Genomic DNA, 15,559 nt, shown 5'->3' with positions numbered 1-15,559 from the left:
GTGGATCTCACGGTGCATTCAATTTGAATCTGGGTGTAAGTACATTCTGCTCTTCAAGTTGTAGGCAGTCATAAGTGTCATTTGCATTCAGACATGAGTTACATGCAATTGCGTCTATTGGCGAGAGCAGAGCTATTTCACAGAAGAAATACAGCATGCAATGGACTTACAGTTGAACATGAATCATGTTTCATTACATTAGGATTTGTTTACATAAACATGTGTTTTCATACCTAGAATTTTGTTTTGCATGTGGGCGCAATATGAGGTGTGCATTCAATAAAGTACACTCCAATCCTCCCTACAGGTGTTTGGTTGTTACGTTTTTTTTGTTTTCCTTGAATGTATTACACAAACATTTATAATAAAACTATGGCAAACAGAATTAGATACCAATAACAGTAGATGTACAGATACTGTTCAAGTCTTTGTATGCAAAAAAAAAGCTTTTTTTTTCTGAAATGCTGAATTACTTACTCAGCAGTGGAGAATCAGCAGAATATATATATGTATATATATATATATATATATATATATATATATATATAATTATTTACAATGAACAAAACAACAGCTTCTATAAACAATAGCCATAATCTTCCTTGTTTCAGGAGCGCCTCCTCATCCTGCACTGCAGAATACCGGAAGGAAATTTTTTTTTAATGCAAAATGCAATAAGGCAGTAGCTTTATTTGTCAGTTATTAAAAAATAGAGCTATAGCCAGGGGGCTAGGGAATGTTGTGGAAATTAGGTACAGTTGATAACCATGTCTTCTCCATAGTGTCTTATTTTCTAAAGATACAGTACTTTAACAGCCAGCTATGCATTTAAAATAATGAATGAATAGGTTTAACTTGCATTATATCAGTTCTCTGCCTGCAGTCTAATTTATGTTAGTAAAATAAAAAAACAAATTATTCATGTTTTTAATCAAGCTTTTGTTTTGAAGCCATGGACTATTATGCTGTCTTTATGGTGTTACAATATATTTGGAGGTTCATAATCTGTTTAGATGAATAGCTGTTTATTCAAGCAGTATTGCACAAGATGCTTCAATTACCTGTGCTATAACAAACCTTATTATAGCCAGTGAATCCTTCCAGAATTCTCTGGCATTAAATGACTTTCATGATTAATTGATGCATTATTGTTTCAAGCTTCCTTTACAATAGCTAATTTGTTTCATTATCTTGTTACCTCCAGTGATTAGAAGCTTGGCAACATTTATATAATCAGTTGTACACTATTAATTACTTATAATATTGGCTGCTTATGTGTTTTATAATGTTACATATTAACGTACAGAAATATCTGCTTTTTTGTGATGCTTAGCTTTCATAAACATGAGTGAACATGGCATTGGCAAATATCAAGCCTTTGACCCTTGCAAATTATGCCATCACTTTGTTGACTCTTGCATTATTCCATGCCCACCAGTTTTGTGTGCAAGTGTTAGGAGACCTGTATCCACCAGGTGGGGCTAATGATATATAGGACCTGATCCATTAAGGCACACAAAACAAACATATTGCGTGGTTATTTAAAAGCACACGTAAATAGGCACACCCTTACAGTACAGTGACTACATGCATATGCCCATTCACCTCATGGTTCCACCCCTGAATTTGTAGGCTGTAAGAAGGGTCCTATAAGCTTGAAGATGAATTGGACGTTTCTGCATTGTCTGGCGTTTGGTCTGGTTCTGAACATGCACAAAGTAATTGTGCGCACAATTTGCAACATATCATCATTTATGCAAACTACCCCAGAATACAACAGTACTAATAATTCTCAATATGAAGCAGAGCTATTTATCAAGCTCCGAAATGCTTAAAATAAAAAAAAGGAACGATTGCACTTTACCATTTCATATTAGCTTCACAATATCAAAAAGGGATAGCGTCAGCTGGAGCATGGAAAAAGACCAGTACTTATGAACAATGCCTTGTTAAAAGTAAGGTATGTATCCTGGATACTAAATTAAATAATACAAACCAGGGGCCTGATTCAGTAAGGATCTTAACTTAAGAAACTTCTTATTTCAGTCTCCTGAACAAAACCATGTTACAATGCAAGGGGGTGCAAATTAGTATTCTGTTTTGCACATAAGTTAAATACTGTCTGTTTTTTCTTGTAGCACACAAATATCAACTTTAAATTTCAGTGTACAAATAAGCTATCAAGTATTTGTGTGCTACATGAAAAAAACAGCCAGTATTTAACTTATGTGCAAAACAGAATACTAATTTGCACCCCTTGCATTGTAACATGGTTTTGTCCAGGAGACTGAAATAAGAAGTTTCTCAAGTTAAGATCCTTAATGAATCAGGCCCAAGATGAGTATATCACAACTCAAGAAGACTTCAAAAAAACTTGTAAGGGAAATAACAAAAAGAAGACAAGCCTCAAATCAAAAGCAAAAGAAAACTAATATGTTATCCCAAAAACTATACTGAATTAAGAAATCACAAGGTGATAAAAATCAATAAAATCCATTTTATAGAAACATGGTGAAATTAAGAGTTTCATTAAAGCTCATAATTAGTAACCAAAGTTGCAATCAAGTATAATTTTTTTTTGTAAAAGGGCTTTTTGTACTTCTGCACTCTTAGATCCAAGTCTTACTCAAACAATATCTCTAACATGGCAAGTCTAGATTTACATTCATGTTTAGTCTTAAAATATCATCATCATCTATTTATATAGAGCCACTAATTCCGCAGCGCTGTACAGAGAACTCATTCTCTGTACAGTGCCATTGGAGCTTACAGTCTAAATTTCCTAACACACACAGAGAGAGACTAGGGTCAATTTGATAGCAGCCAATTATCTTACTAGTATGTTTTTATAGTGTGGGAGGATACCGGAGCACCTGGAGAAAACCCACACAAACACGGGCAGAACATAATCAAACTCATGACCCCAGTGCTGTGAGGCAGAAGTGCTAACCATTAAGCCACCGTGCTGCCCTATGTGTGGTTATGCGTTAATTTATCTTACCTTTTGTCCTTTTTCACAAAATTAAAGTTCAACATGTTCAACAATCTAAACCTAGAGTGTACAATTGGTCAAGCCAGTATCATTTAGGGAGCAAGGGGATGTTTTATCTCCCCCTTCATTTCACAATGAGGGTGATTTTATTAAATAGACTTAACTATCTGGTTATTCCATTGATGACGGCACTGACTCTCGACTGCACATAGCTGCATATCACCTAGCAGACTATATCATTTGCCTAGCTTTCCTGCTGTACTTATAATATGCTATTTTTTTAGCAAAATATTGGTGACTCATGTATAGTAAGATGCAAATCTTAATTTTGCGTAAAATACACATTTCCATACTTTGCATACATTTTGCAGACTCAGACGCATCTTCCACTTGTGGCTCCTCATGCTTAGAGAGAGGGAGGAATGGGCGTGGGAGCGTAGGCCTAATATAGTAAGGGTATGTTAATGGAATTGCAGCACATTCCAAAGAGTAAATACCTGCATATATCCGCCTCCCAGAAGGTGTACCTGTTACAGATGCTCGTCCCCTTGTGCAAGATACGCGCTGATGCTGATAATCACCAGCACGAACCTTGCAAGTGTTTCAAAACACAAATAATTTCTTTAAAATAACAACTGACCCACCCACCCAAAAGAACTCCCAGCACCAGTGCTCATAACCTGAGTTGGTAGGGGCGATTTCAACACCGTGCTGGACAGGCTAGGGCTGTGTGACATGAAAGGGAAACCTGCTGCATGTGGACCTCCTGTTATAACGTCACACATCCATAGCCTGTTTAGCACAGCACAGAACTGAATTCTCGAAGGGAATTGGGCCCACAAAATAAATGCAGGTCCTCTCTCCTTGTAAAAACAGCCCCTAGCTGAAAGCACTTTGGGCTTCTCCCAAAAACCCTTACAGTGGGTGTTGGGGTAATAAATGTTAAAAAAGTCAGCATTTCTTCCTGTAGCACTACTGGTCCCAGCAAGCCCTAGCAGCCATAAACTGCTGGGATATGCTGGTGCTTGTAGAACTAAGCGCCAGCATACCCTGTCATTCAGGGCCTGTTTGAACCTCTAGTACACCAGGAAAACATAAAAATTAAATAAAAACATAATGGCTTGTCAGTCACTAACCAAACATAACTTGGATAAGACGCTCTGATTGGTTAGGAGTGCCTAAACCCCACGTGGGGTTTAGACGCAATGAAGTATATTGATACAATACATTTTATGAAGGTAGTGCATTGTATCAAATCCCAGCAAGCCATGATATCTGGTGGTGGTTGTAGAACTGCAAGCGCCAGCATGCCCTGGCAGCCAGGTCCTGCTTGAACATGTACTTCCACAAACCTAACTAACAAAGACATGGACACTAACTGTAAAACTCCTTTGTTAGAAATATCCAAATCTCTTATTTTACAATATATTGTACGCATAAAGCCATAGTGTATCTTTTTTCCTTCCATTCTGTAGTAATCAAGAATAAACCAATTGGGAGGGAAAGCTAAAAAACCCTGTTAGATGTTCATAACCTGCTGCTAGCAGAGCTGAGACGTGGAAAGTAGCCTATCCATGAATAGCCTGTCAAGCAGCTTGTCTCAGATTGGCTACAACATGAGAAAACCGTTGCATTTGGCTATTCGCACATAGACCCCTCATGGTTTTTTAAATTTGAAAATGAATAAATGATGTAAAGCAAAGTACATTTTTGTGGCTGGAAGATGGTTTTTAAATTAGTCCACTATGTAGAGTTATGATATTAGAGTTAAATATATATGGGTAGTGATGAAATATGTGGAATTAAAATATAGTACTGAAAACAAGGAACGAATAGAAAGCTTAGTAATGATGGCACATATAAAATATGGATATTACAGGTCTAAGAATTAAAAACAAAATGATAGCAAAAAATTAGCAAAGTAAAATATATTGGGGTGGCCAGCTATGCGGGAATGTAGTGTCTTTCTCCATGGGTTCATTGACAGTGTTTGTTTTTTGCTGCATTGACCATCACAACAATAAATACGGTCACCTAAGGACTGATGATGGATAAAAACTTAAATATTACTGACTTGGAGATTATCCCACCTCAACTACTGCTCAGCATTCACCATACTTTACCAATTGTATCCATTTTCACCTCCCTGTTTTCTAAACTATGGAGAGACAGTTTCAACAAGGTGAGACTCCCTAAAGACAAGCATGTATTAACTTTGTTTAAACGTATGTGCCTGGCGTATGGTACTTTTTTGGGGGAGAAAGTCTAACACAAACTCTGTTTTCTCACTTTAAGTTCACCCGATTGCTTACATTTCAGTGTCTCATTTTTATTTTTTTATCTATTTTTTTGATAGCATGATGAGAAGCCCTATTGTCACAAGCCTTGCTATGGAATCCTTTTTGGACCAAAAGGTTAGTTTGTTAACACTGTGAAGTTGTGATGGAAATGCATACAAGATTGAAAGCATGATAATCTAATTTAATAGGGAATGTAGCCAGGTATGTATTGAACATTTTAATATGTAAGACTGCTACATTTTCCACATCAAAGTTGAGTGATGAGAGAGAGAGCAACCACTAAACCAATCTTATATGTATTTTGTAAAATTTGCACACAAAAGTAAAGTAAAAGAAGTCCAAATTTTAAAAGAGATGGGGTGTGTTCCATCCAGCCATGAAAGGATCACTTGGTTGGTGATGTGAGAGTTATGCACAGTGGAATAAGATAACACTTTTGACCATTGGACATTCCTGTAGCTATTTGAGAGGTTTTTAGACCATAGGCACCTGTCTGATAAAATGTAGTGAGGTTTGTCTATATTAGTCTGGTAAGGGGGTATATCTTATTTAATAATGTGAAAGGGAATTATCAGAGACATAAAATGCTTCTCCTGAAGTTTCTAAGTTGCATTCAAAGCCCTGTGGTGAATATGATATATGTTTGAGCCACAAGGCATTATCCAAGAATTGGTTACATATGGTTCCAAATTCACTGTAGGAGAGTTTGAAATGCAAAAATTAAAAAGTATGTTTATTGTTAATTTAAGAAGAACTTCTATCTTTTAATCGATTCTGTTTGTCAACACAGATTAGAAAATGTGTGCATCTCATTTATTCTTAGTTTTGGCGTCATTTTGAAGTAACATTTCCAGTCCCCTCCATTCTCCTTTGCTCATCATGCTGACCTTGTACTGCAGACCAGTAACATATGGAATACATTTCGGGCTAAGTTTTAAATAGCTAATAATGGCCAGGTTTATATGTGTCATGGTGATGGAGGCTCCAAGGAGAGAATCACTTTGCTGGGATAGCTGTCGGTGACATAAAACGTCTGACCAATCCACTTAGTCCTGAGAGGAGGGGTCATGAGGTACAAAGCTATTTCAATGGTTTGGAGAAGGTAGATTCATGAGGGACAAATCCCAAGTTAATAAACAAGCAAACAAAAAGAACGTCTTTGAAACACCAGCAGAGAAATTAAATTCCTAGTTTGCTCGTGCAAAGATTGGTAGGAGTGGAGCCCAGGCCCGGCGCTCCCATTAGGCAAGGTTAGGCACTTGCCTAGGGCGCCGGGCTCTGGAGGGCGCCTGGAGGGCGCCCTCCAGAATGAAAATTACTTTAAAACTGAGCGGCGACCGCTGACCATACCTGTCACGGCCGCCGCACAGCATTCAGATGCATGGGGGAGGGGGGAAGAGGCTATTGCTCACACCGCCGCCTCTCTGCTCCGTCTCCTCCCATCCACTCACTAGTGTCAGTGAGTTGAGGGGAGGAGACGGAGCAGAGAGGCGGCGGTGGTGAGGTAAGGAAAGACGGGGTGAGGAGGGAGGAGGGCGCTGATTGTTGCGTGGGGGGGGGAGCTGGGGGGCTGGGGCGCCAATTTTGTAAAAATGCCTAGGGCGCCATGGAGGCTAGCACCGGCCCTGGTGGAGCCATATAAAGACTGCATACAGGTGACTTGACCATTAGCAAAGTGCTGATTGCAGTAAATGCAAAAAAATGTGCAGTTGTTAGTGTTGAGAGTGCACTGCCTCCTGTCATCTGTAGCTGGCATTGTGGCCAATCAACAATCTCCAAGGCATTCCGCATAAATGTGGATTGTCTAACATATGCATTCTTCCCAACATTTACCCATGGATAATTGGGGAAAAATAAGCCATCATCATCATCAACATTTATTTATATAGCGCCAGCAAATACCGTAGTGCTTTACAATTGGGAACAAACATTAATAAAACAATACTGGGTAATACATACAGACAGAGAGGTAAGAAAACCCTGCTCGCAAGTTTACAATCTATGGGACAATGGGAGTTTGAAACAAAAGGGCATGTAAGCCCTGTATGAAATCCATGCAAAACATGCCTCCCTTTCACACAAAACACAGGCTAACTGCACTACCACAACCATTTCCTGATGAAACACCACCAATGGCCCCATATGCCCCACCCCCCTCAGAGCTGCAAATCTGGACTGCCCTGCTTAAATAGGGACAGTTGGGAACTATGCATATGACAATATATTGGGGGCAGAATCTTTGTACAATATATGTCCAACAATTGAGGGTGGATCTCTCCGAAATAGATGGTCTGCAATGGTCTCTCTGTGCAGTATTGACACACATCCCTTGTTTTAATGTTGAAATGCTCTTGCTGACAATTAAGTCTTTTTAATACATCATTTTTGTCTGTTTATAACCTAAATAAAACCACAAAAGTATCTTGTTGGACTTTGGCAAACATACTCTGGTGCATATCCTTTTGAATGGTTTGCAGCCCTCCAGCCTTATTTAGAGGAAGATAAATTAAACACACAGGAAGGTCACCCCAATCAGCTATTGACTAAGTGTCACTTATATACCATTTTCTGTGTGAAAAGTATCCAGTGATCTACTCTCAAAGAAGAAGTCAAGAATAAGTAGGCCAAACAACACACGTTCACTTTCTGTCTTTCTACATTGCAGGTGTGAACACAGGGGGTGTTGGAAGCTACATCTATGAGAAAGACTCTGAGACAAAGGCTCAGCCCTAAGATGTTCCAGCAACTGCCCCTACTACAGCTCCGAGAGACTTCTCTCTTACTATTTGTTCATTTCTAACTGATAACACTAAGCTGGTTATTACAGAAACATAGATAATACTACCTTGACGCAGTTTGAACAAACTAAAGCAAGTTACATATTTTGTACCTGAGATTTAAATTAATGCTGTCTTGAAATGATATAATTGGTTAATAATGTTTAATGCATATATTAAAAGACAGAAAGAACCTTGTTCTACATGTATTGAAGTGTTTACACTTCTAAAGGATTTCCACTATTATTTGTCCTTATGATTTTCAGGATGTTTCACACACTAAACATTAATCATGCTTCTTATGGCTGTGTGGCCATACCTCCATGTAACTATTTTTGTGACTCCATGTGAATGACAGAACATTACAACCTTAAGCTAAAATACATATTTTACAAGAGAGAATATACTGTAAAATATGACTTTTGTCTACTGTTTCGGCTGGGAACCTCTATAATGTTCGCCATATACTACCTTGTAGCCATGAGCATATATACATACAATAAGGGAATGGTTTTAAAAAAAAAAAGAGCATCTTTTCAGTTCATTAATTATTTTGCTGCTAAATTTTATAACTGGCCCCTTTAATGTCTTATGTGCATTCTTCTATTGAGAACTATCTCCTTCTTATGTTTTATTTCAATGCTTTTAACAACAATTGAATCCACCACCACTGTTCCCAAGATGTGATACTCCTCAGATTTTTTAGGCAACATTAATAGGATTCATTTAAAAGGATAAATGACCTCTCTAGAGGTAACATTACTTATATAATGTAATGAAATAATCAGTTGGATCGGTTCTGCTAGTTAGAGACAATAGAATCAATCAGAAATATGCCAATGGTTCCTCTTTAAACAGAGAATGTAGTATTGGGATGATCAGCAAATCAATATGATTGCCATGGCTGTTTTTAAATGACTGTTGGATTGCTGAGCTCTAATAACATTAGTGCAGTAACGATTCCTGAACATGGCCTCTCCACCTTCCCAGGTGGGGTGAATGTCCCAAAGGTGTTTCTGTTTATGTCAACCCCCGTGAATTCTACAGTGTTTTAAAGTTTTATAATAATATTTAAAAATGTCATTTGACTTTAATTAGTTACAACACAATTCCTGCCCAGCAAATTAATATGTCATAACACAGTATTAAGCAGGGCCAGCGTTGAGATGTTCCGCGCATCGTCTTCTGCCCGCACCCCCTCCCCATGTACCTCTTTCGCTACCGATTATATTTTTAACATTATATAGTCCTTTGTAGCATAATGTTAGTAACACAAGTGCTAATAACACTGTAGCATAGTATAGTGTTATTTATTTAAACATTCAACATGCTTAATTTTCCAGTTTAAGTAAAAGTCAGACATGGTTTCTAGGAATGGGGAATCACTTTGAAGATTGCATCAAAACAAATGAAAGGTCATTTAAGTTCAAAGCATACAGGTAATCAAATGTCCCTTGTGTCTACTTATTTCATATCTAGGTACATACCCAAATCCCAGTTCACACTTTAGAACCAAACCAACCATTAAGTAAAACTTTCCAATTTTTCTTCAAAAATACTGCTTCGTTTAGCCTCATTAATGCCTGAAGTTAAACCAATTGGTCGGAATATGTCTGGAAATTGGCTTACCTGTTTAAAGTGTGTCAAGATGGAGCAAAATGCATTCTATTGAAAACAGTGGACAATTCCCAATCACAGCATTTTTTGAGCACCAGCAAAATTTTAAGTCCTTTAGGTGGAGAAAAATGCTCTGCAACCCTCCGCTAACCTGGAAACTCTCTACTCTCCTATTTTTCTCCAGCTCTTGATCTCATTTTAATACCCTTGTTTATTAAAATATATTTTCTGCAAGTAGTTGCATAACTAAGCACACTCACTAAGATCGCCTCCAGTCCACCTAGCTTCTTCAATTAGAACATTCAAAGTTTTCCAGACCCAACAGATGTTGCTATCTTGGTCCACAAATGTATTTGCAAATTACATAAGCACTTGATGAGGAGCACATTATTCTTTTTTGGTAGGCAGAACAGAAAACCTGAGCAAGCTTTTTTTCCTAGTAGTGATCAGTGATACCTATGATCACCTGTGTTTATGATGGAAACTGTATAAGTTCATCCTGTAATAAACGTCCAAAATAAAGTATTGAAATAAGAGAATGGTTAACTACCCTCAAAGCACCTTTACTTCCAAAGATGAGATTTGATCATTAGGCTAGGCTATCACAAAGAAAGATGCAGTCTAATGTCATACGTTTCAAAATTAGTCTCTCTGGCAAAGGGATGGGTGTGTGGCCGTGTCACAATGGGGGTGTGACCATGTCATGGTGGGGCATGACCATGCCACGATGGAGGTGTGCTCATGTTATGATGGGAGTATGTTCACACAGCGGGGCGTGGTCACACACCGGGATATGCCTAGCACTTTTAAAATGCTAGGCTGACCCGTACTCACCTCCCCTCAAAAGACCATTTCCAGGACCTTTTCACCACTGCTCTGTAATGAAGAGCAGCAGTGAACAGAATTCCTCCCAACTTTTCCACTGATCAGGACAGGGGCAAAGCTGTCCCAATCAGTATGATCAGTATAGAGACCTCAAATCAGGACTGTCCCACCTAAATCGGAACAGTTGGGAGGTATTTTATGTAGGGACATACAACAAAGCTCTATGGTAATTTCTATAAGCATAGATGGAGCTCGCTGACATGTGCTTTAAGCAAATATTTACATCATTTAATACAGCTGTACATGACACTTGAGTATTGTTATGGTGTTGTAATCAACAAAAAGGAATCAAATTACTATATAGTTGTGAAAGAACACCAGCAAATTGCTTTTATGCAAAGAACTCTGAGGCAACTTAAAATGTCTCTAATACATATAGGGAGTATGTATTTACTTGGAAGTTCACAATCTGTGCCACAATCCTTATTCTTTCCAAAATCACTTGTAAAAATTGTAATGAATGACTTGTGAGTAAAAATCTGTATGTGTTAACGGCATGAAAATTAATTTCAGACAAAACAAGTTCAAATATGAATACCCCAAATATGTATGTACTGGTAATGGGGGCAGCACAGTTTTTACAGCAACCTTAAGAATATATAATTTCGTATTATAAATCCCATTCATTTTGCTTCTATTTATGCCTGCTCTGCTATCTATACGTTTTAACACTTTAGACATGTATAACCATACTAATTGACAGTACTGTAGTAAAATAGAATGTTGCAAAGAAACAAACAAATATTTATATGTGCAACATTAAGGTGGGAATTCAATTCTCCTCCAAAGTACCGCTGGGTTAAAACTATTACCGTTATTACGGTAGATTTAACCCGGCCTTCTGCTCGCAGCACAAGCAAGCAAAAAGCCAGTGTTAGAACTACCGTAATGACAGTAATTATGCACACTATTACCGTAATAACTGTAATAATGCGCAGGCCGCGTTACTTTCAACAGTAATGCGGCCAAATGAATATGCCCCTAAATTTAATATTCAATCATCTCTTAACAGAAATTGCAACATGTTATGCCGTTTTAGTAAAGGTCCTGCATTTGTTCACAAAGAAATCTCTGTTTTGGTCTCAAAATAGTGGTCATTGCATTATTCTTTTGCCATCAAAACTTTGTGTACAGTAAACCAAATAAAAAATTATCTTCTAGATGTATCACATATTCAAATGATAAAAAACAGTATTAGTTAATCTTGTATACAAGCTTCTTACTGCATGTCTTTTTTTATCCCACATAAATATGTTATTATATTATTGGAGCATATTGCCCAATTTTGTTCTCTTGTAATAGCAGATAGCTTGCGTGAGAATCATTAAAATGGCTTTGAATAGATTTATTAAGTCTTATTTGTAGAATCAATAATAAACTGTAAAAAAATATTTGTTTTTGTGTCTTGTTTGTTTTATTTAAAAAAATACCAATTGTTCTGTTCAGTTATATGCTTAGCTGCTTGAGATATATTGTGTTGCCTACACAAGGGCTATGTCATATGATTATGCACCCTGCGTTGCTGCCACAAGCACTTTTCTAGGAATTTTCCGGATTTCTTTTAATGGCTAGAATAGCCTGTGCTACTTGATTAGTTTAACATGCAAGCATTGGTACATACTTTCCTTGGTGTTCACAAACCGGGGCGTGGTCACACACTGGGACATGTCTAGCACTTTTGAAATGCAGGAATTCCTGTCTTTTAGGTTCTATATGAGGTTTTAAAAACTTCCCTGTGATTTGGTGTCAGAACAAATAAGTCCTAGTCATGCAAGCTGTATGTGGCTAGTATGAAAAAAACAAATGTTCAACATAATTCTGATTCAGACATAATGAACTGCCATGCATACTGATTAGTACAAAATTATTAAAATTAAACTTCTACCTGTGGTTAAATATATTTGTAGGGAAAATGTTTTCCTTTTCCAAATATGCATAACATTTTGCAGGAAATCAGCTTGTACCATCTGTCTGGTGATGTAACATCACTACTATGTACCAGGAGGTGCAAAGGGCTGCATTTTCGTAAGTAGGTATTTTGTTGTTTGAAGTAGAGATGCTCAGGTTTGGTTTTCCGAAAACCGAAACCCCTTCAAACATCGCCAATCCGAGTACCGAGCCGCGGCAGCTCGGTACTTAACCGCTTCCTCGGATCTGAATTGAGGCAAAACGTCATTGTCGCGTCATTGGATCTCACAGGTTTTGGATTCTATAAGTACCTCCCTACCCAGGAGATCCAGCATCATTGCTCACACTGAAATAGGGGTAGCAGTGTTCTTGTCACTCTCCAGTGACATTAGTCATACAGAAACAGGAGGAGTAGCAGTGTTCTTGTCACTTGACGAAAATTGACTGAAAATTACTGGAAATTAATGTTATTGAGGTTAATAATAATGTAGGGACAAAAAAAGAGCCAAATTATGTGAATTAGCATTTTCTAGCAATTTTTTTTTTAAACAAATACAGATCCAAAACCAAAACATGTGAGGGCGGTTTTGCCAAAACCAAAACACAAAGTTAATACAGATCCAATGCCAAAACCAAAACACGGGGTCAGTGAACATCCCTAGTTTGAAGAGAGTTTGACTGCATCATTGCATTCCAAGGCACATTCTCTGGCAAGATAATCAAAATTTGAAAAATTCAAATGTTTTAAGAGTGGGAATGGCTGTCTTTTTTGCCTTAAATGTGCATGCTTCACCATATTGGCTTGTTTTATTTACTCTGCAAAAAAAGGTCTCATTTTTGCACAAAAATAGTAGCATTCTACATTTAACAAGGAATGTCCTCACTCTAACTCCCTCACCTGTAGGTTCAAATACCATCTTGTGCTTCAAATCCATGCTCTTTTGGTGTAAAATTGGATGCATCAGCACAAATCGAGGCATGTGACATCTCTAAATGAAAGATTTTAGGCTTTCCCTTAGTAGTTAAGCACATTTTATATGGTGACATAATGTCATCATAGCTCAAGAGGGTTCTGTTAAATAATTCCAAAAACAAACTTGTATTTTTGGTTTAAAATGTTATATCTAACTTCTACATTTGTGATATAATATTTATTTCAAATGCTTCACCTATTATGGTTTAGTAGATTTGTAACATAGGGCATCTATTCTTGTGAATCTTGCACAGTGTGGGTGCTACATTTAAGGGTTTATATGCAGAACAGAGGAAGCGCACTATGGATGTGGATAGGTGAAAGCAGCGGAATATCAGGATAGTCCAACCTGAGATAGTACAATTATATAATAATATTCTGCGCTAAGACCTAAGTATTGAATCAATAATGCAATGTCCTACTATGGAAATTATGATCTTTATCAACTGATAATAGACAATACAGTTGGTGGAATACAAGACATGTAAACATTAAGCAATATTGTAAATATACATCATGGATACATCATGTCATGGAGCTATAAAACATTGTGGTTGTCATGGTGCCATGCTGCACTGATGCTGGGGGATGATTTTGATCGATGAGGGATTGATCAATAGTATAGCGGAGATAGAATGTCCAGAAATGCAATAGTGTCCAAAGATAAAATCAGATAAAATAAAATAAAATAATTTAATATTTTATTTTATTTTATCTGATTTTATCTTTGGACACTTAATATTTTATTTTATTTTATCTGATTTTATCTTTGGACACTATTGCATTTCTGGACATTCTATCTCCGCTATACTATTGATCAATCCCTCATCGATCAAAATCATCCCCCAGCATCAGTGCAGCATGGCACCATGACAACCACAATGTTTTATAGCTCCATGACATGATGTATCCATGATGTATATTTACAATATTGCTTAATGTTTACATGTCTTGTATTCCACCAACTGTATTGTCTATTATCAGTTGATAAAGATCATAATTTCCATAGTAGGACATTGCATTATTGATTCAATACTTAGGTCTTAGCGCAGAATATTATTATATAATAATGCTACATTTAAGGGTATCTTTTGTTGATTCATTTCCACTTTTTTGAGGATAACTGATTTTGCTTTTCAGTTAAGCTGTACATGCTACAGGTTTTTTACCTGATTATCGTGCCAATCACACAATAAATGACCACAATCATGTTTTATTGTACCAAAGCCCATCATGTCGTTTGATTTCATTTTATAAACTGGCTAAAAATCTCTATAAATGATGGAACGATGTCGGGCAAATTCTGCAGTGTGTGTGCACTCACGACCAGCAGTGTAGGCAGATCTCCATAGAGTTTACAGAGTCATGACCTTTTTAGCAGATTGTTATAACAGATGAAGAGCACAGATCTGAAGGTAAATTTTGTAAAACCTTTATAGTGTGTACACATGAATCGGCATTCTGATCGGGACTTTCAGTCGTTGGTAAAATCGTTAACGATATCGCATCAGGAGAAATTTTCTGTAGTGTGTCCCCAGCGTTCCATTACACCGGCAGCACTGAAGACATATGCAGACAATACACTGGAACCTGGGTAACAAAGTGAATTTTGATAATTCTACCCACTGGTCAAGCTTCTGGCAATATTCCAGAGAAATACAATCAAGTGGCAGTATAATAGGGCATTTCGGGTATGCCTCAACCCAGTGGTCGAAGTGGAAAGTATGAAACCCCTCTGGTACTGGTTTTGTGTAGTGTAACAGTTATGACTGTTGCGGTTCCAACCCTAGTGACACATGCAGTCGCCTCACCGGGTGGACGTCCCTACATGAGAGCCCAACTGGACAGTGGTGAAGATGGGGAAAGCCCCAACACCAAACAAGGTCTTGAGGAAGGAAGAGTCTTTGGAGTTAATGCTTACAGGAGAGAAGCATGAGTGAATGGCAGACAGAGACCCTGGATAGGGGTGAGTACATGGCAGTTGCCACAGAGGGACATTTGTCTGAGAAAAGGGAGAAGAGAACCCTTGGATAAAATAATCTGGAAGTGTTCCCTTAACAGTCATTCTCAGCTACAGTGAGAAGGATGACGGGAGGTCCCTAATATG

At 37.6% G+C, this 15,559-nt stretch overlaps 1 protein-coding gene across 5 annotated transcripts in view; it reads left to right on the top strand.

Annotated features, from left to right (window-relative positions):
• The window catches only part of LOC142108916 (cysteine-rich protein 2-like), a 131,355-nt gene extending 119,393 nt beyond the window's left edge, over positions 1 to 11,962 (top strand). For all 5 annotated transcript variants that reach the window (XM_075192893.1, XM_075192896.1, XM_075192894.1 and 2 more), the window contains 2 exons: positions 5,349 to 5,406; positions 7,958 to 11,962. In XM_075192893.1, the coding sequence (XP_075048994.1) occupies positions 5,349 to 5,406; positions 7,958 to 8,025 (126 nt within the window). In that variant the 3' untranslated portion in view covers positions 8,026 to 11,962. The remainder of the gene's footprint in view (positions 1 to 5,348; positions 5,407 to 7,957) is intronic.
• The last annotated feature ends 3,597 nt before the right edge of the window (positions 11,963 to 15,559 follow it).

Source organism: Mixophyes fleayi, chromosome 12 (assembly GCF_038048845.1).
Source record: "Mixophyes fleayi isolate aMixFle1 chromosome 12, aMixFle1.hap1, whole genome shotgun sequence".
Lineage (NCBI taxonomy): Eukaryota > Metazoa > Chordata > Amphibia > Anura > Limnodynastidae > Mixophyes > Mixophyes fleayi.
This window is presented reverse-complemented; position numbering and strand designations above follow the sequence as displayed.